At 38.0% G+C, this 26,387-nt stretch overlaps 4 protein-coding genes across 4 annotated transcripts; 3 read left to right on the top strand and 1 right to left on the bottom strand.

The window, feature by feature from the left end:
- Positions 1–188: 188 nt before the first annotated feature.
- Positions 189–10,033, top strand: LOC119418240 (flap endonuclease GEN homolog 1). Its single transcript, XM_037685498.1, has 13 exons — positions 189–349; positions 442–628; positions 714–890; positions 2,476–2,586; positions 2,660–2,733; positions 2,859–2,944; positions 3,119–3,269; positions 5,027–5,063; positions 5,151–5,231; positions 5,338–5,468; positions 5,592–5,653; positions 6,608–6,757; positions 8,784–10,033. The coding sequence occupies exons 1-13, from the start codon at positions 189–191 to the stop codon at positions 10,031–10,033; spliced, it is 2,658 nt and encodes an 885-aa protein (XP_037541426.1).
- A 1,420-nt stretch (positions 10,034–11,453) lies between these two features.
- On the top strand, positions 11,454–11,918 carry msgn1 (mesogenin 1). The gene has a single exon (XM_037685158.1). The coding sequence runs from the start codon at positions 11,454–11,456 to the stop codon at positions 11,916–11,918; it is 465 nt and encodes a 154-aa protein (XP_037541086.1).
- Positions 11,919–12,527: 609 nt separating this feature from the next.
- On the top strand, positions 12,528–18,891 carry si:ch211-51e12.7 (uncharacterized protein LOC336335 homolog). The gene is made up of 6 exons (XM_037685497.1): positions 12,528–12,676; positions 14,015–14,103; positions 16,357–16,506; positions 17,093–17,233; positions 17,676–17,801; positions 18,304–18,891. The coding sequence occupies exons 2-6, from the start codon at positions 14,015–14,017 to the stop codon at positions 18,392–18,394; spliced, it is 597 nt and encodes a 198-aa protein (XP_037541425.1). The 5' UTR covers positions 12,528–12,676; the 3' UTR covers positions 18,395–18,891.
- Positions 18,892–21,363: 2,472 nt separating this feature from the next.
- Positions 21,364–23,229, bottom strand: mrps10 (mitochondrial ribosomal protein S10). Its single transcript, XM_037685496.1, has 7 exons — positions 23,125–23,229; positions 22,896–22,945; positions 22,416–22,476; positions 22,114–22,253; positions 21,918–22,026; positions 21,729–21,818; positions 21,364–21,642 (listed from the first exon to the last, which is right to left on the bottom strand). Exons 1-7 carry the CDS (start codon positions 23,194–23,196, stop codon positions 21,562–21,564), a joined length of 603 nt encoding a protein of 200 aa, XP_037541424.1. The 5' UTR covers positions 23,197–23,229; the 3' UTR covers positions 21,364–21,561.
- Positions 23,230–26,387: the final 3,158 nt, after the last annotated feature.

Below are 26,387 nucleotides of genomic sequence, written 5' to 3'. Positions count from 1 at the left end.
TATCTTTAACGCAGGCGCATTTTAATCGGCAGCAAGGAGCGTTGAAGTGAAGCTCTTGACAAATTTGGAACGCAGCCCTTAACGGCGCCATTGTTTGAAAAACCTCCTTTCGTCGAACTTTGTTTCGCGGTGTTCTCCCTGCTTTTTCGGTTTGTTTATTTATTTATTGTATCTAATCACTTCTAATCATGGGCGTTCACGATTTGTGGTCTATCGTCGAGCCCGTTCGTGAGTCGGTTCCGTTGTTAAGTTTGGGCGGAAAGACTTTGGCGGTAGACCTGAGTTTATGGGTGTGCGAAGCTCTGCATGTTCAGGGGATGATGGGCAGAGTCACGAAGCCCCATCTGAGGTAATGCTAACATTACAGTATTCTTAATGCATTCATCTTACTGTAAGCTCCGATTGAGATAGTAGTACCCAATCCATGTCTTTTGTCTGCAGGAATTTATTTTTCCGAGTGTCGTCCCTCACTCTGATGGGGGTAAAGCTTGTTTTTGTCATGGAAGGAGAAGCTCCCAAGCTTAAATCGGAAACAATGAGCAAGAGGACAGAAACGAGATACAGAGGGTTTAAAAAAAGTTCTTGCAGAAGCACCAACAGGGGGCGCTTTAACGCTGTTCTCAAAGAGGTTGGTTGATCTCTTGCTCCTATGACGAAAAGTTCTAGTCATTAACTTCCTCACCCCTATCTTCTCCTTTCTCTCCTCTTTTCAGTGTGCAGAGATGTTGGACTACCTGGGTGTGCCCTGGGTGACAGCTGCCGGGGAGGCAGAGGCCATGTGTGCTTACCTGGACTCAGTGGATCTAGTGGACGGCTGCATCACCAATGATGGGGATGCCTTTTTATATGGAGCCCGGACAGTCTACAGGAACTTCAATATGAACAGCAAAGTATGTTTGAAGGAGTTCATTTCACTTTCCAAAGAGATGTGAGCCCCAAATGACCAGAACTGATTAAATAATCAGAGTCGTATTAATTGACCAGGAATTTATTTCTGTCTGGTGTTGTCTCTCAGGTAGTATAAGACAATACAATACTTACAGATCAAGGCATATTTACAGATATTTCACAGTCCAAAAGTTGGCAATAACGTGCAGTATGACTCATTTAGATAGTTTGATGCTACATGAAGTAAGATGTAAGAAGTAAAAACAAACACTAGTTCGTTGTTTTAAAGGCTTTTGGGAAAATCTTTTCCTATTGTGACTAGTTCTGGTCTGCAGACTTCTGTCTCCTGCCAGATGGGTGGAGAGTAAAACCACAGCGTCTCTAGGGCGTAAGAGGTCAGAAGTAGTTTCCTGGTTCTTGAGGCACACAAGTCCCATTCAGAGGACAGGGGAGTTCCAGTAATTGTTGCTGCTGTCCTCACAGTCCATTGCCCCACAAATTTCCTTCGTTTGTAGTTTTTCTTTCTGTACCACTTTGATCCAAGCTTCCAGACAAAAGCTTCTACAGAACATTGAGGTAAATGTTGGCAACATGTTATGGCGGATTTTTAGAATGTGTCACGTTAGTTGACCTCTTTTAACCAACCTGTGTGAGACATTTTAAGACTGGAGCAGTTTGTGCATCAGTATAATGGGTAATGTGGATGTCCATTTTAATTAATTATATTTATCTAACTAGGTAAATAAGCACCATCTACTTAGACTCTGTATTACATATTTAAGTTGATTTACCACACAAGTCTCCTTGCGTACAAACTTATTGATTATGCTAGATGTTTTGAATAAGTGCTATGTGTTGTCATCATTGTATGTTCCCATACAATGACAAAATTAGTTCCCATCACACCTGGGATACACCCAGGTGGAGCAGTGGACAGCTATGTAAGTGTCCGGGGAGCAATTAGGGATTAGGTGTCTTGCTCAGAGATGCCACAACATAATAATAATAGTTAATATTAATAATAAGGTTTTTCTGTACATAATTATGTAAAGTATTTAATGTGTTTGTGGATTGGTTCTTTCAGAATAGAATGCAAATATGGTGGGCTACTTAAAAAAGACCAGCTTATAAAAGTGTTTTAAAGCACAATGTTTTCATTTATATGTGATTAAACAGTTTTTACAGGACCCAATCATTTTATAAATTGCAACAATTTAAATTTTTATGACAAAGTTTAGTTTCAATTTGTTTGTGCTAATTGGTAAATTGGTGTAAAACCTCCTTCAGTAAACCTCGAATAGACAAAATCAGAATGTTGATAAACAGTATTTAGGGTTTGGGTAGTATTTTAAAAATACAAATGATTCACTGACTACAACAATAGAAATTTAGATTAATACTTTTTTTTTTTTTTCAGAAAAGTTCTCTGAAACTACAAGAAGTGTCCTTATGTTTTTGACTCCATTTTGAAAATGTCGTCTAAAATAATCCACATATGTAAAAACCATCAAATCCAAAAACTGTAATTTTAACCCTTATTCATGATCCAAAGCGAACTCACCTGTGTATTTTTGTTTTTCCATCCAGGACCCTCAGGTGGATTGTTACCAGACTTCTCGAGTGCACACAGAGTTACATCTGTCCAGAGAGAATCTTGTTGGTCTAGCCATTCTGCTTGGCTGTGATTACATTCCTAAGGTAGGCGAGATGCATTTATAGAAAAACTTGCCACATTTTACAGTTTAACTCCACATTTTCTTGTTTGTTTTAGGGTGTACCAGGTATTGGCAAAGAACAAGCATTACGGCTTATAGAGACACTGAAAGGGCAATCGCTTCTGACGAGGTAGGAAACATTTCTCTCTAAACACTCCGCAGGTGATTTACTTTCACTTTAAATGACAACATAAAATCCCATCTGGGCTGAGTTTAGAGTATTGTATTAATGAAATCTCTCTCCAACTGTTAAAGGTTTAACCAGTGGAAGACGGTGAATTCAGATGAGCTTGATGTAGTTGTAAAAAAAGTTTCTCACTGCAGCATATGTCGACATCCTGGTGAGTGACCTGCTTTGAACTGAAATCATGAATACATTCAGAGGAGAAGACGAAGGGACACGTCTCACACGTTGCTGCTTAAAAGCTGTTAAATCTGCCATGTTGGAAAAACTGAACACACGTGTGTGAGATATTTCAAAACAAACACCTTACTGATTCCTCTTTGGTTGTTAGGCTCAGCCAAGGCACACGAGCGATGCGGCTGTGAGCTCTGCGACAGCCGACGGTTCTGTCAACCGCAGGACTTTGATTATCCGTGTCCCTGCGACTGGCACTGCTACGAACGAACCCGCCAGGCCTCGTCTCTGGAGGCAAACATCAAAAGGTATCCCTGACTCTGAATCCTCATTTAAAAGGCAAATTCAATCGTAATCAATGTGATTAAACACAAAAGTGGACTAGACAAATTGCATTTCCTGTGAAGATGCAGCGTGGATGCTTATTTCAGAAAATCTTTGAGTAACAGCTAAAATTAGCTAAAACAACATGCTTAAATGTAGCTGAAATGGATGAACAAGTCTAAATTATCAGAAGAAAGCAGAAAGAACACATACTTGCTGAAATAGATTCAGAATTTAGCACAAAGATTAGGAAATTAGATTTAAAAAAATGCTGAAATTAGCAAATAAATAGAAAAGGCAAAAAGAAGATTATACAACCAGAAGGAAGCAGAATGAACTGACATGAGCAAGAAAAAAAAATCTGAAATTATCTTAAAAAGTTATAATTGGCATCAATCATCAAATTAGTAGCTGAAATAACTGAAACTAGCAGAAATATACTGAAAGGAGCCTAACAAGCTGAAATTAGCAGAAATAATTTAATTACTGCCTGACAGGCTGAAAGTAGCAGGCATTAGCACCAAAAAAATTTATCAGCAAACAGCTGAAATTAGCTAAAAAAATGCTGAACATGTAGAACAAGCTTAAATTACCAAAAGAAGTCAGAAAGAACATGTTTGTGCTCATTTCTGCTTCTTTCAGCCTAATTGGGCAAAGAAGCGGAAATTATCTGAAAAAAGCAGAAATTAGCAAAATATAAATAAATAAAAACAGCTGAAAAGTAGCTAAAAAAGCAGAAACTTAAATTACCAGAAGGGAGTGGAGAGAGCACATTTTTGATGAATTAGGCTGAAAAAAGTTTGAGTTAAAAAAAATGTAGAATTAGCTGAAAAATGTAAAATTTCAACATCCACGTCCCCCTACTAAATGAAATAGCAGAAATAGCTGAAACTTGCATAAATAAGTTGAAAGGAGCATAACAGGTTGAAATTAGCAGAAAGAAGTTTGAAGCTCAAAAATGTAGCTGGCAGAAATAATCTAAAAGGATCACAGAACTGCTTAAATTAGCTGAAAGTAGCTAAAAAAAATTGAAATTTGCACAAGGAAGCTGAACCAGAACAAAATATGAAAGGAGCAGTAAAAGGTTGTAAACAGATGTAAAGATTTGAAGGATGTAAAATGAGCTCAGTTCATTTTCTATGAGGGGAAAAAAAGTGGCAGAAAAGGCTAAATACTGTATTTACAAAAGCTAAAATTGCACCAGTACCAAAAGTCATAGTAAGATTGTCTTGAACGAGCTGAATGTTTTGATATATGATTTGTTGAAATACCGGTAGCTTAAAAAATGCGAGACGAGAATTGCGCCGAAAACCGTATGGAAGAAAAATGAATCACAATAGTGTGAATGCTTCATAAACATTTACACAATTATGAAGATAATTGGAGCATAAAGTCAGCGTATTGAGGAGAAGTTAAAAAGATATAAAGCTGTAAGTCCATTATTCTGGGTAATAAAATAAATGCTAAGTGGTTCTTTTTAAAAAAGAGGGGGAAATGTCATTAGAAAACATTGCAAAACTGTAATACTAGCTAAACTGAACTTTTTTTCCCTATCATCAAAAGTCTTTAGCAGCCTCAGTTGTTTTTATTTTGCCTGGAACTGGTGGAAATTTATGTTGAAAATATGTGAAATCACAAAAACAAACAAGATTTTAAACATTGGCTCTTAATTTGCATTTTTTATTTGAGCCTGACATTGGTGTGATCAAAGTGTATTCACAGTGATTAATCTATTTTTCAGAAAAACACTGGCAAGTCAACAGTTCCCTTTCACAGAGGTACAGACATATTCACCTGTGTGTGTGTGTGTTTTTTTTTTAAACACTTATAATCAGTTGTTTAAATACTTGACCTTCATCTTGCAGATCATCAGTGAGTTTCTGGTTCCCAAGGATAAACCTGTGTCACATTTCAAGAGACGACAGCCGAACATGTTCTTAATGCAGGTAAGGTATTTATAAATCATTGAATTGTAATCAGTGAATTCTATTTATTGCTAACGTTTCTTGATGTAATAAGCTGCATGTGCACGTTTTTGTTTTATTTGATCAGAAATTTGCCTTTGACAAGATGGAGTGGCCAAAACACTACACCAGTGAGAAGGTTTTAGTCTTGATGACCTACACTGAGCTGATGAACAGAAAACACAAAAGAGAAGTTCCCTCTCAAATCAAGCCCATCCGGTAGTCCTATGATTTATTTTTATTTTTAATCAAAAGATTGTTTTTCTGTATGATGTTGAAAAGCTGTTTCAATCTGTGCATCACATGCAATTATTTTTTTTTTTTTTTTTTTTTTTACAAAAGAATATTTAAACCCAGGGTGAGGAATGCTGTTGCTTGCTTTGAAATCATCTGGAGCACCCCAGGTCAGTTAAAAATCACCAAATCACCTCTTTACGTGCAGGTTTTTTAACGCAGGCTTCCATTATTAGATCAGGGGTGGGGGGGAAGCAGCATCTGTGATGAGTGACGCGACTGCTGCAGTCAGTAAGAGGCAGTTTGGTTTGTTGCCGGGTTGTCTGTTAGTGACCGGCTGTGAAGCAGGGTTCAAAGGTGGCAGGTCAGTCACGTCACCCACCAGGTGCTAAACCAGCTTCCTCTAAACTGAGAAATCTGTCATATCAAAGTCTGCCTCACTAACAAGCCTGTTTGATGACATCACCGGCCTGAGAAAATATCTGTTTGCTAACTTAAATCATGGTTTTTCGCAGTCTGTGGTGCATCAAGTAAGAAGAGATCCAAGTCCTACAAATAAATGAATGTTTTAAGGAAAATAACACATTTATTTTTAATTACAAATCTATTGTTTCATTTAGGACATATTGTGTCTCGGCAAATTTAATTTGTGACATTAAACTTGTTTCCTGCTTTATTTACACTTGATCATTTATTTTCTGTGTGATCAAACGGGCAAATGCTGCTAAATTGGATGTAAAATAAACTTTTAGAATACACGAGTCTGTAAAGCCAACATTACCAAACCATAATCACTCAGTGATCAACACATATCATCGAATTTGAAAAATAACCACAAAATGCTCTGATTTTAGTCACATTAAAGAGATTCGGACAACTATTTTGATTTTTCAATAATCATTCAGACATTTTCTTAAAGGAGGAATGCCATTATTTATTACAAACATGGGAATAAAGCTAATTGTCCTATTAAGTATTTAAGGATTTTAGTTTCATTATTTGCCTGATACTGTCATTTAAAATAACATCTGTGTGTAAAATGGAGTTAACGGAGCAAGAGGTAAGCAGTAGATTGATTTATTTACACAAAATTGAACGCAATTCTGGTCTTTCTTTTTATGCAGAACATTACGTGTTTCCCGAGGACCGACCTGCAGCGGATCAACATGAGGTGAGAACTGTGGAGGAAGAGTCGCTCGTTCGCATCGCCTTCCCAGAAGTGGTGGAGAGCTACCTCAGAATTAAAGCTCTGGCTGAAGAGAACAAAACCAAGAGTAAGATGCTAATATTCATTGACCTTAAATGCTTAAACATTCAGATTTAGGTGGAGTATTTGATGTTTGATAGTTTGGGTACATTTTCTATTAAAGCTCACCTGTAAATTTAACAAACTTCCCAAGTCCCACGTTGTGCTGACAGCGAGGTACTGATCAAAGCTACTTGGAGGTTTTACTTGTCTTTTAAAGCTGCCTGTTACAGCAGCCCTGACACCTGAAAATGCTGAGCTTAGCAGTTAACACGGCAGGCTTTAATACAGCCGAGAGGCGTCAGTCTCGGGGTCTTCTGTCACTTCAGTCTGCTTCTTCATATCAGTGCCTCTTCATATGTCTGACCTCCATTTTTGAAAAAGTTGTTGCGCAGAATAAATGGTAAACGACAACACAGTGTAGGGATTTGCTAATCTTACAAGAGATTTTACAGACAATGGAACAAGAATATTATGGGGCTGAAAATGAGACATTTTTATAGTATTTTTTTTTTTTTTAAACATTCTCATTTTGAGTATTTTTTATTATTTTTTTACTGTATTTTTCGGACTATAAGGCTCATTAAGCAAAACAAGTTAATTTTGACAGACTTCTGAGCGCCATGTACCACATAAAATTAGTTTGAGGTCAGTGAGCACAACCAGGCGCAACAGATTATAAGGCTCACTGTCGATTTTTGAGAAAATTAAAGGATTTTAAGTGCACCTTTATAGTCTGAAAAATACGGTATTTCACCGTTATTTAACCAGGCATAAACACTAAGAATAAATTCTTATTTACAATGCTGGCCTGGCAGCACCAACGGGTCCTTGTAGGGTCAAGGGAAGGGCAACAAAACACTTAGGCAAAACGATAGTAGTCTGTAACAAACAAGGAAATCACAAATTACATTAGCAACAGTTCATTGTCAAAGCTAAATGACATTACTAAGCATGTTTGCAAGTATCTTTACACATGGCTTGTAAATGATTTTTAAAACTAAAAACAGAGTTTTTTTGAAGCAGATTCCAGTCAGATGGAGCAGCAGAGCCAAAGCCAGACTTGGTCTTTAAAGCTGTTTACCACAAATACTGAGAGGATCGGGTGTTGTACTTCGTGACCAGTGCTAGTTGCAGTAGATGAGTTAAATACAGTATGGAGGTGAATAACTCAGCATCATCTTATAAATGAGGGTAAACCAATGAATTCCATGATTAGTATGTAGAGAAGGACATTTGACAGAAGAGTAGAGACTATGATGTGTTCTGTAAGGAGCATTTGTAACAAAGCCAATAGCAGAGTGATAAATTGTGTCCAGCTTATGAAGGACACTCTTACAAGCATGTCTGTAAATTATGTCTCCACAACCCAACAGAGGTAGAATGTTTTTTTTTTTTCATTAATGGTGTGTTTTGCAGCAGTTTGACATGCATCACCTGTGGCACATCAACAAGACTCTTCATGAGTGTTTAGGAATCAAGCAGATTTTCAGTTTCATTATAAGTAATAGACCTTCATAAGAAACTTCAAACTAATGAAAAATGGAGAGAAAATAATAGAATCTGAACACTTTTCTACAAACCTGGAATATGTAGAGTATTGTTTGACGTTGTTACACTTACATTTAAACATTTTCTAAGACTAAAACATCTGAGCACACGTTGCTCTAATGCCTGTAAATATTCAGCCTTTATCTGGTTTTCACATTTTGGACATTACCTGCATCACGTCCACAAATCCACTGGCATTTCCGTTTTTTCTTGCCCCACGTTGCAACTTTTTGAGGATTAATGTGGATAGTTTACAAAAGGAATAGGATAACATATTTTAACACCAGTTATGATAATGTATGTTTTTTATTTATTTATTGTGCAGTAAAAATAGTTTTTTTTAATCACTGCATTTTGTTTTTTATTTACAGTTTAATTTTTACAACTTTACTAGGAAAAAAATTGCAAAATAACATCATCTAGATTAAAAAAACATACAAAGTAAATGCGATGTTATTTATAAGTTTTCTGACATTCTGTCTCGTTTTTTTTTTTTTTCACAGAAAAGAAACCAAAAAGTAAAAAGGAGACACCGTCTGATCCCTCTGATGGTGTTTTGGATCTCTTGGATCAACTGACTCTTCAGAGCTCTTCCACTCAGACACAAACTTTGCCCCCTTCCACTTCGTACTCTGAGAAAACAGAAGTGATCGTTCTGGACACTCCCCAGAGTCGTAAGCAGCTTCAGGAGAAACGAGAAGTCTGCTCGATTCCGAGTCGTCCACTCTCTCGAGCCGAATCAGGCGATGCTGCTTCACCTTCTGTCTCCGCTGTTATTGATGCTTTACATCTGAGCGACATTGACTGGGACACTCTGTCCTTCACGTCCTCCCCTACCTCACAAGCTGAGACCACAGTCAAGGATGAGACACAAGGTGGAAACGGAGAACGAGCACCATCGAGTGATGTGAGACAGGCAGACTCCAGACCTGCTGCAGAGCTCTGCTGCACAGAGTGTCCTCTCAGAGACAGGCTGCTCATGAGGAATGCAGCTACAAATCAGACAAAGAAAGGCAGCGATGTAGTTTCAAAACATCTGATCTATGAGCTAACTCTTCCTGCCAGCATCTCGCAAGGAAAGCACGGTGGAGAACATTCAAGAAAAGTGAAGGAATCAGTTTGGAATACAAAGGAACCGATTACAAACAAAAGTCAAACTCACAGTTTAAAAGAGCAGCAAATTCTATTATTACAAACTCACAACAGGACAAGGGAGGAATCGAATGGCTCCAAAAAGCCTCCGCAGAAATATAAGTTTGTCAGGACAGCTCTGTCTTCTTCTCTGCCGAGGTGCCGCTCTGGTCCAGATCAAAGTGACAGTAAGAACAGGAGCGTACCGCCGACCACCAAGAAGAGCGTGTGCAGCAGCCTGCGTTCGTCCAGCGAGGACAGCGATACGGAAAACCAGCCTTCTGGACCTCGAAGGCAGACAAAACCCAACAAATTCGAGAGCGGCTTTATTTCAGACTTCCCTCTGAAAACCGTTTCCGACCCATTCAAAAGTATCGAACCAAATCCAGAAGCTTCTCACAAGCGTCAGGGTGCGGTATCTCAGAGTGGCAGAGGAAAGATTGACGGTGACGCATCGAGTGAGAGCAAATGGCAGGGTGTGCAGACGTCTAAAGAGTGCGATGACGTGTTTCTTCAGACTCCTACATCACCTGTCGCTTTGTTCGACAGCGACGATTCGGTGATTTGCAGCGACAGTCCGCTGCCGCTGGCTGAGAGACTGAGACTGAAATTTCTTCAGTGAGCAGTGATAACATGTTTTCATCAATGTTTCTTTGAGTGATACTCGGTCATGCAGACGTATTATATCCCGTTTGTTTCTAAATGAACCAGTAATTATTTACGTAGATTTTCAAGCTTAATCCTTAAACTTTTTTCCTTTTCTTTGGCTCAGAACGTTGATATTTTAGACCGTTGGACTTTGGATCAGATCTGTTTTTAAATAATTATTGCCCACTGCCAGATAGGCAAAGCAGTTAAAATGTTTTCGTCTGCTCTAAAAAATATAATTAATCACTGGACACATTTTAATTAAACTTGCATAAAGTAATTATTAGACATAATGTGTATCTACAACTGAGGAATCTTTGGAGTCAACCTGATTCAAGATGGCTTTCAGAGCCATTTCACCTTTGAAGACATGGAAATGACTCGGTCAGTTTCACAGATATGGAGCTAACGTTTGATGTGGTAGCTGAGAGTCATTCACAACACATACTATGAGCATGAAATCACATGTTAGGTTCAATGATTCTTGGTTTGTATTACAGACTAGAGAGGGAATCAATGCTAAATGTTTAACTTGATCCGAGCGGTGTGAATGAACAATTTTAAGCATTAAATATCCATGAACAGCTCCACATGTGCGCTTATTCTCCTGCAGCTCTCTGACAAGCTGCACAGAGCTGAAGGGACAGGGGGACAACTGCTAAACCAGTGGTTTTACAGGGTGTTGGTCCCCCTTGATCACGAGTGAAGCTTCACACCTTTTCAGACATGAAAGGTCTGGCAGGACCACCGGTGACAGCTGCATCCTCTACTTAAATAGCATCCCAGTCCAAAATTACCAGCTCTTTATTTTCCATGCATGAAACACTGATAGGTTCGTTTACTTATATGTTGCAGCTGAAACCGCTTTCTTTGCCCATAAATGAAGACTTCGTACCATGTGACTGCTTCAGATTAGACCATGACTTCTCTGATGTTGGTCTTTAGTTGAATGGTTTTGTTCTCCAGTATGATTCTGGTCCATGGTTTTTATTTGTATTTCAGTCTGAAGACACGCGCAGGTCTGACTTACCACAGCAGTGTGAAGGTCTGAGTTGAAACAGCAACCTTCATTAAACAGATCACATCAAACTGACAATTGTCTCCGTGTAGACTTTAACGAGTAATTTCCCACAACAGGAATCCAATTATTTTTCTTTCTATCACATTATTCGTCTGTTTGGCCTTATTCACACCACAGTGAGAACTAACAATGTCTTTGGGGAAGCTGCATTTTTGGCACTTGAGTTCTTTGAACTTTTTTTTTTTTTTCCTTCCTCTGCCTAAACTGTGAACTCATAAACTTTGTGCTTCTGTATATATCTGCTTTAGTAAAATGACTTTGACTCATTTAAGCCTTATGCCAGCCCCACTGCGCAGAGGTCTGGATTCCCACTATGGATCTGGAAGCTGTTACCGTCAAAATACTCTCTGAATGGGAGTGCTTGGAGAGCACATCTGGAGAAACTCGAGAGTCTCTTCAGTCCGTCTCACCAGAGATGTGCTGCCCCAGCGAGCATCATGAAATCCACGGTTTCTCCTTTGGTTTTGCGCGGCGCGGCGTCACGACTCCAGCGGCGCAGAGGCAAAGCAAGTCCAAGATGTCCGCGAAAAGGCGCATGAAGGCCAGCGAGAGGGAGAAGATGCGGATGAGGAGTCTCGCAGAGGCTTTGCACCAGCTCCGGGACTACCTCCCGCCGGTCTACAGCAAGAGAGGCCAACCCCTGACCAAGATCCAAACGCTCAAATACACCATTGAATACATCAACACGCTTGCGGACACGCTGAGCCGTGCGTCACGGGCGCAGGATGGACCGCTTTTACGCACCGGATCATCTCTGGGTCAGAAACTGACGCTTTGAGTTTTTGTGACGACTAGGGGGAAAAAAAACGGTCTTTCATGCTTTCCTCTTACTTTTTGTTCTGGGTTTTATAACATGAGTATTTTCAGGGCATATTATTGTATATGAGTCTGCCCTGTTGGAACTAATTAGATATGATAGTTGTTACATGCTCCTTTGTTTAACGTATTTAGTAAAAATGTCGATGTTTGATCACAATTGTTTTGAATACTTTTCTTTGGTGCCTAAATGTTACAAATTTTACGTGTTTTTTTTTGTTGGTGTAAACAAGTTACGCATTTGCTCGAATTGTATCAAAGTTTTCTTCATTAGATTTAAATATTGTTAAATGAGTTCAATCGTTCGGAATATTTCAATATATTTTCCTTTTTTGACTTTTTCTCCATTTATCATTGTTTCCAACGTGATAATAAAATTGTGTTGAATCTGTGGCCTTGTCAATCATCGAACCAATGTGAAAGGAGAAGACGATTGGTTAGACGTCAGTCTGTTTAACCAATCACAACAATAAAATACTGAGAGCGTGCGGCAAAAGCAGCCAATCAGAAGCAAGTATTTACAAACTAGGCGTGACTTGGAACAAGGTTTTACAAAAAAAATCCCAATCTGGGAAGTCGCCATTTTCAAAGTCTCAGGAATCGTATGAGCTGTGGGAATTTTTTTTTTTTTTTACTTTATTTTTATATATATTAATTTTATTAGCAATTAGGGAAGTTGTTACTTAAAATAAAACTACATTCACTGTATCACCTGCTGAAGTAAGTAATTTCTGTTTATTGTTTCGCCGAAGAGATACAGAAACACTGTGTTCATTGATTAAGCTAAGGCTAGCGTTTAATCTTATTAAAACCTTAATATTGGATATATGTTGATTTTATCATAGGGCAGTATTTAATGTTCATAGCTGAACATTTTTAATTCGGTCGTTAACAAAGCTACACGATGCAAGACAGTAATTCCAGGTATTAGTCGGAGCCCTTCAAGGTTTCTTCGCATCACGAATGTCATTGAGCTCACCTAATCTTACTGCATGTCTAGGAACAGGTAACATATGAGGTATTTTTGTACCCAGGCCACTTTGGTTCTGCTGGATAAATACTAAGAGCTCATATATCCTCTGCCTCGAAGGACCAGGATAAACCGGTTTCCATGACGCTCGACTTGCCTTTGCCTTCACTTAAATATCAGTATGGAAATGTAGGTATGGGTTTCTGAAGGTTAAAGTTTATGTGTTCATCAGGCAGTGCAGTTGAAGTTATTGTTAAGCGACATCCTCTGTTATGTTGCTTTCATCCAAAAATAAGCAGAGACCAAACTTTTGCAGTCGTCTATTTTCTGTAAGTGATAAATTTGGATGGATAATAAAAATAAACAACCTAGCACTTAATCAGAATAAAAATGCAGTGACGCCAATCTAAATATACACAATTCAGTAATACAAAATATAGCATGCAGTATAAACTTAAATATACCTTCATACTTTAGCTTTGATTTTTTTAATTTCTTATACTGCACCCTAAAACTCGAGCATGCTTACTTACTCAAGCACGTATGCAATTATGAAATAATATATATTTTGTCTCCTTGGGTATCTGCTTTTGTTTCTAATGCATTTGAGTGCATGCAAATGAGTCCTCGTAACTCAACGATAATAAAGGTTGAATGAATTTCTTTATTTTAGCATATATTCACATCTGGTCTGATCTGAGATTTAACGTCTTCGGGGCAGCTGCTTTTTTACAACAAGCTGTAAAGTCAGTCTGCTGCTTAACATTTTTAAAAATGAAATAATTTATTATATAAGCTTTATATGATGTATATTATACATCATAGACAGTAACATTTTCAACATCAGTGTAAAATAGGTCAAATTGAACAGACTGCTTGAAATCCTCTTGAATATAAATGTGTTCTACGAGCTGAATGCTGAGAACATGGCACCATTTGTCTTCTTCATGCTTTATTACTTTATTGCTGCGGGGAATATAAAAATTTATTCATGCATAACTCCTCAAATTATAATTATTACATCATGGCCTAGACTTGAAAGCCCCATGTAAGCCTACATGTGTAACTCTCGACCTGAATCATTTCAGATGGATGCGAATGCTGAAAAGAAGACCACAGAAACTTCAAAGCCTTTTAAGGATGAATCTAAGAAACCAGCAATTGAATATAACTCCAGGTCTGTTCTTTTGTTTCTCTGAGACGTCTGCTATTTTTACAAGCACATCGTGTCCTGTTGATAAGGATTTAGGTATCTGGAGAGGGGTGTTTTGAGGATTCAGGCAGTGTGGGAGAAATTAAAATGCATCACTTTTTGTGGTGACCAATGGTTTATTTGCATTTACCCTTGTAGATGAACAGATGCTGGGATATATTCATCATTTAACGCGGGTTCCTCATTTTTCTGGACTGAATAAAACGTGCATTGAATTTAAGGAAATGCAAAGTGAGACGTCATTTATATTTGACCCATCAAAATGAATGCGGTCATTTATTTACAGAATCAAATTTAACATCAAACATTTACATTAATTTGGCAAATTATGAAAATAACAACAAAGCAATCAATCAGGAAAAATCATACGGCCATGATTTTTCCGTTGCTGCACCAAAGACATTTATGAAAACTGTACAACTATGATCTTTTGCCCACATGAATGTGGGTGAGCATTTTACACAGACATTTCTAAATATCTGGAAGAATTTCTACTTGATAGAAAAGTTTAAAGATGGAAAGAAGTTTAGAGGGAGTTAAGATGGTATGTGAGGGAAATTAAGTGTTCACCAGAATCGACACTCTCCGGCTTTCTTCAGCTTTTCCTTACAGTACACTTAGGTGATGAAATCGGCTCCTTTACCTGGAGATGTCTCAGGTGAGATTCCGTTTAACGCACCCTTTCAGCGTCTCAGTAGGATGCTGTTACTCGTCCGAAGTAATGGCGAGGCTCTGTTCGACACATATTCACCTCAGTGGAAAATGTTATAATCCCATGGAACTCGGGAGAGCTTTGTTGTCATGTCAGGAACTCCAACAGCACTCCATCAGAACTCAGCAGAACTTGAGTAGACTCTCACCGAACTCTACGCTCTCAGAACTCTTAGAACTCCGACAACTCTCCAACTCCGAGAACTTCTTTGTAGATCAGGAAGTACTGACATTTTAAAGACTCTTTCCCGGTTCACTTTTTGGGATTTGTTCATTGGTCAGAAACGACCAGACGGGGTGGGTTTTGTGACGTAAGAGGTTAGAGACAGCGAGAATTTGTTATGAGACAGATCAGAAATGTTCTCACAGACCGAGAGGGTTTTGTTTTGGCGTGTTTCAGGAAACAGGTGCAAAACATCTCTACTTACGTCCACTACACCCTTATTTACAGAGGAAGTGGATACTTTCATGTTTTTAACTTGGCCTTGAGAATGTTCACTTGTAAAATTGTCTTTGTAGATAGTTACGGTAGTATACGTTTGTCCTTTTTCGGATCAGAAAGTAATAATGCTCCCTGTGCTTGGTGATGCAAAAAAAAAAGTCTGAAAGACTTCCTCAGGAAGTCTTTCGGATGAAAGACGAAATGTTTCTACATTTTTTTGTTGTTGTTTTGCTTTGTTTTGTTTTTTGAATGTCCAGAGGACCAGATTTAACTTTTTTAGATTTTTCTACCTGGATTATTGAGCATGCATCAGGATATTTTCTCCCTGAGCTTTTATATTATCCAAAAACTGCTTGTTGAGGTTATTAGTAATTTTAAGTTGGCACTGTGTTATTTCTTTATATGATGCTGTTTTTAACCAATGACCTGACTAGGTGCTTACTCCTCAGTTTGTGCTATTTAAATAAATTGAATTAAACTGAATATAAACCAAAAACAGAAAGACCCTCCCCCAATAAAAATTAAATAATAATAAATAAATATATCAACAGGACTTAAAAATGTGTTTCGGTTATTTAATGCTGCTTTGGTATAACATACTATAAATTAGTTTTAAATGCAACAGAAGGCAACTAAATATCATAGTTCATGCTCAATAATCCAGGTAAAAAAAAAATCAACAAAGTCATGTCCTCTAAACATTTATTTATTTTTTTTTCGAAAAGTTTGTCTTTCATCCTAGACTTCTTCAGTCCGAGGAACCACACCAAAACTCGTCTTATAAATGGTGCCTTCACATAATGGGTCAACCAGTTTGGTTCGGCGGGGGAGAGGGCAGACTCCAGAAACTGACTGTTTCTTGCAGGGTTTCAGAAGTCTTGGATAAAAGATGAAATGTTTCAACAAAAAAAGCATCCGTCCAGATGACCTGACTTAACCTTGTTGAGTTTTCTACCTGGCTTATTGAGCATGCATTAGGACAAGTTATTAATGAGTTTTGAAGTCTAAAGACAGTGTGAAACTTGAATGAAGTGTGACTAGTGTCTTTTCAACATTTTTATTAGGGGACGTGGATTCAGAGGCCGTGGTCGTGGAGGACGCATGGGTCGAGGTGGCATGCGTGGTGGACGAGGCATGATGAAAATCTCTGGCCCAACAGGACGTGGGAGAGGTCGAGGGAAAGATGGAGCTACAAATGGATTTGGACCCATGAGGTACTGCCTTGGAAACACTTGTAATACACTTTATTATATTATTATCGTTTAGCATATATCTTAGATCCTTGTATACTGTTTCTTTTTTAAAAAACACTTTAGATTATTGCTATTTTTGGGCGGCTGTGGCTGAGTGGTTAGAGCAGTTGTCCTTCAAGAGTTGGGGGTTCGATTCCACCAGCAGTCACATGCCGAAGTGTCCCTGGGCAAGACGCTGAACCCCTCATTGCCTCCCATGTGTGTCCCATCGGTTTATGAATGTGATAAAGCACTGATTATTTTGGTATAGAATCTAGTAGAGTGCTGTATGAATGGATAAATGAAGGCACAGATTGTAGTGTAAAGCACTTTGAGTATCTTGATAAGATAGAAAGGTAGTATTTAAGTACAGTCCATTTACCATTTTTGGATGTAACTGGGACCTTGAGTACACGTTTCATGCCACCTCATGTACCACATGTTATGCGAATGACAAAGTCACCTTGAACCTTGTTTAGAGTAATTTGTTCTGAATCATCACAAAAATGCTTGACTCCTTTCTTTTTTTAAGGAAATAAAGGAAATTTCATCCTCTTTTCCTTAACAGAGGAATGGGGAGGATGCGACCCTATCCAGACCTGAGAGGCCATCGTGGTAGGGGTGGACTAATGGGCCCCCCTCCTCCGTTCCCACCACCTCCTATTCCTCCTCCCATGCACCTCAGAGGCCCCTTTCCCCAAATGCTGAGGTAGATTTTGTAATCATTAAAATGAAACATGCGCAGGAACTCATATTGAATAGAATAGAATACTGTAGAATAGAATGAATAGAATAAAAATGTTAATAATTTAAAATCCTCCTGCTGCCCTTGGATGAAAAAGATCCACCAGGCTTCTGTTTTAAAACTGAGGCCTGGTGGATAATCCTCTTTATTTATAGATGGCGCTCAAGTTTTAAAAGCATTGCATTCTTAAGTGTTTTTTAAATTTTTATTCTTAAACATAGGAATTGTTGAATCTACGGTAAGTAGGCAGGAACTGTATCTACTTGGATACACAGTACTATCATTACTGTCCTTTTTAAAAAAAAAATTAATTTCCCTTCAAAAAGAAGACGTGACTTGATCAGTACATTAAATTTTTTCTTACCAATAATGTAAGTTTCACTGTTGTGCTTGTTTCTGTTTACAGGCATAGACCCCCTCCACTTTCTCCTCCAGGTCATCCTGGTTTTAGGGGGCATCCACTGCATCCAAGAGGCCGTGGCATGCCACCTCTCGGACCTTCACGCCCTTTCCACCCCCGTGGCCCAAGAGGGTAAGATTTTTTTTCTTCAATACTACCAGTAATCATGCTTGAATTCTTCACTTCATAAGTTTCTCCTACTTGCTTGCACACTTTAGCGATTCATTAATATACGGCGTAGAAGCTCTAAAGGTTGTGATCGAAAGGCAGACAAAAAAAAATTCTTCCCTTTTTTAGGTCTTTCCATTGTTTTATTAAACTTGCTCTTGAAATGTATTTAAAACATTTTCATCATTTATAAGAAATAGCACATTCATATTTTGTATTGCAACAATATTTCAGTCAGTTTTTAAATCACTTGGTCAATTTGAAGCCAAAGTATTAGGCAGTGCATGGATTATGGAACGGGAACAATATTGCACATCTTTTGCGTCACTGATACAAATTTGACTGAAGTGGGGGGTGGGGGGGATCTTAGACACTCTTGCAGTTCAGAAATGGCTGCTCTTATCAGAGTGTGCCACCTATTGGCCAAACCCAAATATCCAATGTGTGATTTTATCCTTTTACACAGCTACCACAATGGACCGGTCTCTCCTCCGCCTCACCCCCCACCTGGCAGAGGCCAAAGGTGGCCAGGCCCCCTGCATGGCCATCGAGTTTAAGCACAGCCTGCCCCCAAAACACTATAAACGAGTACCTGTTAATGTAGAACAGGCCTAAAATGGAGCAGGGAATGAAACGCCCATGAACTCTGTTGTACAATAAAGTCTTGAGTATCTATAAAATACTCTGGCATTACATTATTGATATTGTCTACTGAGAATGAGGGAACAGTAGTTACAGCTTAAGACTTGCAAAAAGATCAATAACATGGCAGTCTGAAGGCATTCATACATTCTGTACCCCATACAGACTGTTGTCAATGTAAAGACTGTTTGAACTCGCTGTTCTTGAAGAGAAAATAATTCATGTTTATTAGTAATTTAGTGCATTTTGTTTTTGTTACAGTCACCTGTTAGCCTTAAGATATGTTTTTGATTTCTCAATAAAGATAAAAGAAAGGGTTTAAGAATATTTGTAGGTGGGAGAGGAGAAAAGAATACTGGGTACGCAATGCCCTACAGCACCATTGTTGATTTAGTACCCTTTTGGACCTCTATAACTTTATATTTGGTTACATGAAGATAGTTATGTATTTGAAAATATTGTTAAACACTGGTTAAATGATAAGGCTGAGCTTGTCAAGTTTTTGTGTATTTGATTATACATTATTTATATACAATATATATTTTATATGTGCAGCTATTTAAAGTTATGAATATTGCTGTTGGAAAGAATTGATGTTTGTTTCCAGCAATTTATTGTATAACAAAAATATGGCATTACAAATAAATAGTATACTGAGGAACTATTTACAGTAGTAGTTTTTACAAGAATTTAATTTCATTGATTTACTTGAGTAGAAGTTACTCTTCATCCTGTTTGGTTTTTTGAAGTGTCACTTCTTTATTCACTGTAAATAACAAAACTTTTTGTGAACTTGTGAATGTGTTTTGAGAACTATCAAGATATGAGTCATGAAAGAAAATAATAAAATTAAAATAAACTACTTCTCCTTTTTGGTTTATTCACAAACAAGTCTGAGTTTTCATTACAATTTGCAGTTTAATATGAAGCAGAAATACATTGTATTGCCACTGTGAATTTAAAATATTTGAATTCTTTAAGCATTTTATTAAATAACTTATTTTTAACAGCTTGGCAAATGCTTGTTTGTCTTTTTGCTTTGTGAAGAACCAAGTCTTCTAGGAGTTTAGTGTTAAAATTTAGTGCAGACTGATAAGGCTTGGAAACAGCAGGTATGACTTGTATTTATATTAACTGGAAATAAAAAGGATGTACCAAGAAGTACTGTATATTAAATTTTAATTTGACCGGAGGACTCAAGACCGCTCCACTTGCAAAGCATCAAAATGCCCAAACGTCACATCTTAGAGCAAAAATCAGTGGTAGCATGTCTAAAAGGAGGACATCATCTTGAAAGGATAAACTTTGATATGACTAAAAGTTGTATCCTCTTGGCCGGGTTCACAGGTTAAAAAAATATTTTTTATCAGTTTTTCCTGTTTGAAATTATTTCCTCTATCCTATATTTTAATCATTTGACCAGACATGTAGTTGCTTATAAAGTTGCAGTATCTGGTAGCAGAAATACGGTTTATAATTGACATTATGAAATGCATTCTTTCTTGAATTTATACTGTATTGACGTGTAATTGGAAGTTAAACAGACAAAACAAGAAAACTGAGGTCTTCAAGTTTTCCAGTTTGTGAATATTAGTATTAAATATTTTATTTTAAGCTTGCTTGAAATTCAAACAAATATGGACGTTGCAGTAACAGAGGTGACCAGCCATTATGTAGAAGCCACAATTATATACTTTTTACATCATGGTAGATTGCTAATCTGAATACATTTACGTATGCATTCAGTCCAGTGTTGCAGCAGACAGAAGCGGTTGATTAGCATCTAGCAACACGGTTGCTGCACTACCTCAGCTTCACTTTGTTTCCATCTCTTCCGCACTTTTAATTTTTGCTAACTCCAGCCTCTTCACTTCCATCTTGTTTCTCGCCTTGGTTGATTTTAACAAACTGACTGTTGTTGTCTCCTGAAGGGGGAGGCACACAGTACAGTTAACCTCCCTGGCCTCAAGAACCCTGGCTTTCCTTCTCATCTCTTCCTTCCTTCATCTGTGATGCGACACCCAAGACTCCGCGCTTTATTTAAAAAGGTGAGCCTCTTCTTGTGTCTTAATAATCCCTCTCTGAAACGAGGAAGTTCTTTTTCAGGAGGGAAGGTGAAACGACGCCAGAGGTGCAACTGCAAGATGAATATTTTTGGGATTAACAGGTACATCAAATCTTCGAAGTTATTACAAATTATTCAAGAAGCACTACGAGCATTACGTAACAGGGCTTCTCCACCCCGCAACATTTGGGACCAATGTAGCAGGTTTATTATCATGAACCTGCTGAAGTGCTTTGTGGCTCAGAGGCTTGCTGTCAAACCTAACAATAAACTTTAATAAAATGGGGTCATTGTTAGGTCACCTGTGCCACTTTACCACATTAAGGCATTTACCATGCAGGCATTTCCTTAAAAGAACTGATTAAGCTATTGCATTTGCACGCCTCAGACAGAATTTTTTTAAATGAAGTCTTAAAAATAGTGTACAATATTGCAAATGCATTTTTTTTTTTACGTTGAATATTTTCAATTTCAAGTTTTTAAATGGTATCAAAAAAGCTAGTGGAGATTAGCTTGAGGTTCAAACAGTAAATAAGAAGTGTTAATATTTTAAAATATTTTGAGGTAAATATTTACTGTTCAAATTGCCATGTTTTATAAACAGGATTAAAGGTGTTTCAGTTATATTTGAGTTTAATTTAGCATTTTATGCTGCTTTTATTACTCTGGAGAAAATGTATTTAGATGTGTTCCTTTTTGTAACGTTTGCCAAATATTCAATAAATACATTAAATATTTGCTGGTCTTGTGTTCATTGCAAATCAATAAAAATATTCAGCCATGACAACTATCACAGTTTATTCATATGTCAAAGTTATATTGTGAACAATAAATTCAGAATGTTTTTACTAGGTGGATAGAAAAGGTAATGACGAGCATATGCAATCTGATGCACATGTTTACAGACGTGGACACAATTTTTATAAAACATGTTTGTATAATTTATTCTTAGTTGAACATATTGGTATAAAACCATTTGCATTACATGTTCCCAACAGAGAAAATGTGTTCTGTGATTTATTGGCTGGGTTTGTCATCAGTGGGGTGATCCTTCCACATGGATTCATGGATATGCTCTGGAACTTTCTCCATGGTGGTCTGACAGTGAAACGAACAGAGGAGAATAATTCAGATCTATTTTAATACCATGCCTCACTGGAGTAGATTTACACTGACTGCCTTACCTTTGTTACCTCCATTGCTACACCTTCAGGGAGGTTCCTCTGGATATATTCAAGATATACCTGAGCTGTACAGCCGGTGACATGCAACAGCTAAAAAATAAGACGACGTAATGACAAAAACATTGAAGCTTTACTGTGGATATTCACAGTAGCTTTAACATTTGTCTTGTGCTGCTTTAAGTTCCTCACCTCAATACAGCGGTAGTATGTTCTCATCTCATACTGCACCCTGTGCTTTTTATAGATGTGTATGGACTTCAGCACTGTCAGTCGGTCTAGTTGGTAGCGTGGTTCTGAACTGTGACAGGAAACAAAGGATAAACATTTTCGCATTCAGAAAGGCAAACCATCGTTAACATTTTCTTTACTCGCTATTAAGACCTACATTTTGCCGATGCTGATACCCAGCTCTTTGGCTGCCATGGTGGCAAAGAACTCATAGCTGTCCAGCACAGCTCTGTCATGACCCTTGACCAAGACGGCCACTTTCTGGATGAGTGTGTCCGGCTCCTCTGTGACGGTGATCTGGAGGAAAGAGACGGCGCATGTCCATGATTGGTGAAACTTATTTAAATTCTGCATAAAAATCTCTGAGCCAAATAATTTATAATACAAGGACAATGGAAACAAGCCACAATAAAAAAATAATTTGAGACTTTATAACAGAAGAGCTGTATAAAAACTCACCGTTGGTGTTGTTGATAATGTGGCCACGTGAACAGAGTTGCATGTCTGAGGGAGGTTAATCCTGCATAATGTGTATTAAGAAAACTAATAAACATGCTTGTTTATTTTGGCTTCACATATATTTGAAACTTGAATAATTGTCTACGCTGAAAATTATACTTACAGAGTTGAAAGCTGACCTATGTATTAACCTTGACTTATGAATTAATGGTAAAATGCCTCAATATAAACAAATTACTGCTGTAGCCTTTCCTCTTCAGATCATTCGCTGTGTGGAGGTTTTAGCATTTTAATATTTACTTCATTTTACCGCTAGCTTATAACATGAAGTTATGCTGTGTTTTAATTTGACCTATAAAACGACCCAAAAGTTTTAAAAGCATTTGCTGACAGGTCAAACAATCGATAATCGAAAAGGGCTCGAAGCCAACATTTGTTTCAAATTTTAAACCGAGCAAATGATAAAAAACTTAGATTTACCTGGTTAAATTACTTTTATGGCTGGAGCAGACACTCAAAGCTCTTGGTATCTGAAAGACAACAACATACATTTTTACATTTAGAGACATTACTCACAGTGCTAACCAGCGATGCTACAGCAGCCACGAATGACCTTAACATGATCTGAACACAAGCTTTCATATTTTATACCAAATAATCTATAGAATATAGTTCATTTTGGGAACAACACACGTATAATTTAACATACCGTATGTGAAGGTCCACAAAAAATCCTTGTTAAAGAGAATAATTGTCGCCTGAGGACCAAGCATGCAGCCATATTTCCGTAAGAAACAAATTGAAGCTAATACTTTTCTGTACTGCCCCCACGCGGTCAGGAGGAGGAATTACAGAAGCTATTACCTTTTTAAATTAGGCCTTTTTATAAACAAATGCTTTTTCATACATAAGATAAATTTAGGTCACAAAACAATAGAATGATGTAAACTTTAATTTGTACACAAAACTTTGCTAAATATATCAAGGGGTGGAATATAGTTTAGATAATGAAATCTTGTGATGGATGCTCATTAATACATGTAGAAAAATCTAACAAGGTTAAGTCAGGTCCTCTGGACTGAACCTTGTTAGAGAATAATTAAATGTTTTACAACTTCCAATCCCTGTGATGGACTTGCAACCTGGGTGTACCCCGCCTCTCGCACTTTGATAGCTGGACATGGGTACCAGCAACTCCCTGAAAGGAAGAAACAGGTAAAGTTAATGGATGGATGGATGAATTGATTTACACTCTATAAACCTTTATTTTATAATAAACAGTAATAATAATAACAATTTGCAATGAAAGGGTGGCAGCAAAGGCCAAAGGAAAAGTTTACAAGAGACTATTGTGACCAGTTGTGTGGTTTGGAGACAGAAAACTGGAAGTGGCAGAAATGAAGATGATGAGGTTCTCCTTGGAAGTGACAAGGATGGATAAGATTAGAAATGAGATCATCTGAGGTACAGCACAAGTTGAACAACTGGGAGATAAAGTTAGAGAGGCCAGACTGAGATGGTTTGGACATGTCCAGAGGAGGGACAATGTCACAGTGGGTATATTGGTAGAAGTATGTTAGAGATGCATCTGCCAGGAAAAAGCCAGTTGATATATGGCGTTGGAGTGAGGGCAGAGGATGATAACTTGTGGTGGAAAATGGAACAGACAAAAGAAAATTAATTTAACTAGAACTTGAGTTATTTAAGGCAATAATTCACAATACTCTAACAGCTTTTACTTTTTATATTTTATGTACATTCCTGCTACAATTGCTACAAGTGCTATGTCTAAAACAGTATTTCTTCAGTGATGTATTGTCACCAGTCCATCACAATGGAAACACCGCACAAATCATTTATAAAGCAAGAAAACAAGAGTCCATTCATTTATAAGCCATGTGTGCACGTGTTTACTTTTGTATGTTTTTTTTTAAACGTTTACATATGTTATCCACTGTTGTCATCACTCTGTTAAAATTCAGGTCTCTCTTGTAAATGAGTCCCTGAAGCTCAATGGGATTAACCTGTATAAATAACAGTTGAATGTATGTATGTGAGTGGAAGAAAAAAAGGTTAAAAAAATTGGACTTTAGGTGTTTTTAAATTATACAGGTGGATAATTATTAACAAAACAATAGAATAAAGCAAGGACAGTCTTGATATAGAGACAGAGCAGTATATTTTAATAAGTTTACCCAATTTAAAAAATAAAAGTTGTTCTATTGTAAATACTGTAGTGTGTATTTTGTATAAATATTATAAATGTCTTGTAGGTTTCTGTAGGTTGGAGAGCGGAGGGAACGACTCAAAGCGTGCCTTATTTGTATTTTTAGCCTCACGTGAAAGATCAAAGTTAAGCCGCTGTAGTTGTTGATATAAATAATTCAACGGCCTGAGTCACGTGCCCGTCACGTGGCACAGCTGTCCGGGCCCAGCCTCTGTTGTACAGCGGCTCCTCCAGGCAGCCAGAGAGGGAGCGGTAACACTCCACGCACAGCGCCGAGGTAAGAGTCCTCCGGCCGTTGGTGCGGCTTTTTTGACGACAAGACGGCTTTTATTCCCACGCCTAGTCATAAATATCGCCCGCTGGTTGTTACTTATCAAATTGTTTAATTTTAACGTTGAATAAAAACCAGGATAAACCGTCGGCTAGTGCTATTAGCCGTTAGCGACAGTTACTGAACAGCGGCGGTTGGACGGAGAGAGTCCGATGATGGAGCTCGAGGTATGGCTCTGCTAGCACATATCGCTCCGGTCGACACATGCCGTTGCTAGACTGTTTACCCGGGCAAGGTTAACGTTTCAACACAAAGGAGACACGGTTAGTTTGGAAACGAACAAAAATAAAATATTAATTCTGGATGTGTTCGGAGTTTGATACATCATCACAGCTAGCTGTAGCTAGCAGGCATCTTTTGGTGAAAATGGTGATGGATGTGTTCACATGGTGTCTAAAGCTTCAGTAGGAATTGTTCTGTTGTCTGTAAAGTCGGTGCTTTTGTGTCTTTGTTATTGTGGCTCCCCCTCGTCGCTGTATGCTAATTCAGTCTGTTGCATTGTTGTGAACAGCAAGTCTGGATTTCTGGTTCTGATTCTCCCACACCATAATAAAGTCGATTCGTCGTCTCAGTAATTGTTCTCTGGGTGTCATTTCAAAATTCAGCGTCTCTTTTGCATCCTTTGTTTAATGTGTCTTAATAGGCGCCCCTTTTCTTTGTTAGTTTTGTGTTTCTGCTCTTGTTTACATTATTTACCTCTTGTTCATGATTTAAGTAAGCTTGAGCTTAAAGTTTCTTGTCCCACTGAAACAAAGGCTAACGTGATTCGTTGTTCTTCTAAAACAGATAATTCACTAATTTAACATCCATTTGCGAAGCAGTAAAAAGAGTCTGGCTGCCAAGAGGTGAGAAACTATTTTAGGCAGGTGAATTAATATTCAAATCTATGGCTTTGGACGGCAGGTGAGTATTTATGTGGTCACAACCACTTAAATTTTCATTTTGCTATGCTCAGACACACTGATAATTCTAGTTTGTGTGTGATGGCATTTTTTTTTATTACCCCGCAGCCCTGGTTGGAACCCCAAAGGCTGCTTGAAAAGGCAGGCGGGCTGACATGACATTCCCCGGAGAAGCGTCTCCCCTGCTGGCTGACAGCTGATGACAGGAGTCCCTTCTCCTTCTCTGCAAGTACACTACTGGGAATAAATGCGTAGGACAAAGAGACAGTGACTTGGAGAAAAACATTACTCAAATCAACTGGAAGCACCGTTGGGTATGACTTGTGATGACCTTTTTTTGAGTTTATGAAATGGTGTTGGATCTGCTCAAATGAACTTGGACTTTGCCACGGTGGATTTCTAACTTCTGTTTCTCTTCACTTTTTTGCCTTGCCATTAAAACTGCACTATCAAGGCAACTCACTGATCATCACAATGTCTTGAGTGCCTTTTGATTATGTGACACCATTAAC

This window comes from Nematolebias whitei, chromosome 12 (assembly GCF_014905685.2).
Source record: "Nematolebias whitei isolate Nwh7 chromosome 12, NemWhi1, whole genome shotgun sequence".
NCBI lineage: Eukaryota > Metazoa > Chordata > Actinopteri > Cyprinodontiformes > Rivulidae > Nematolebias > Nematolebias whitei.
This window is presented reverse-complemented; position numbering and strand designations above follow the sequence as displayed.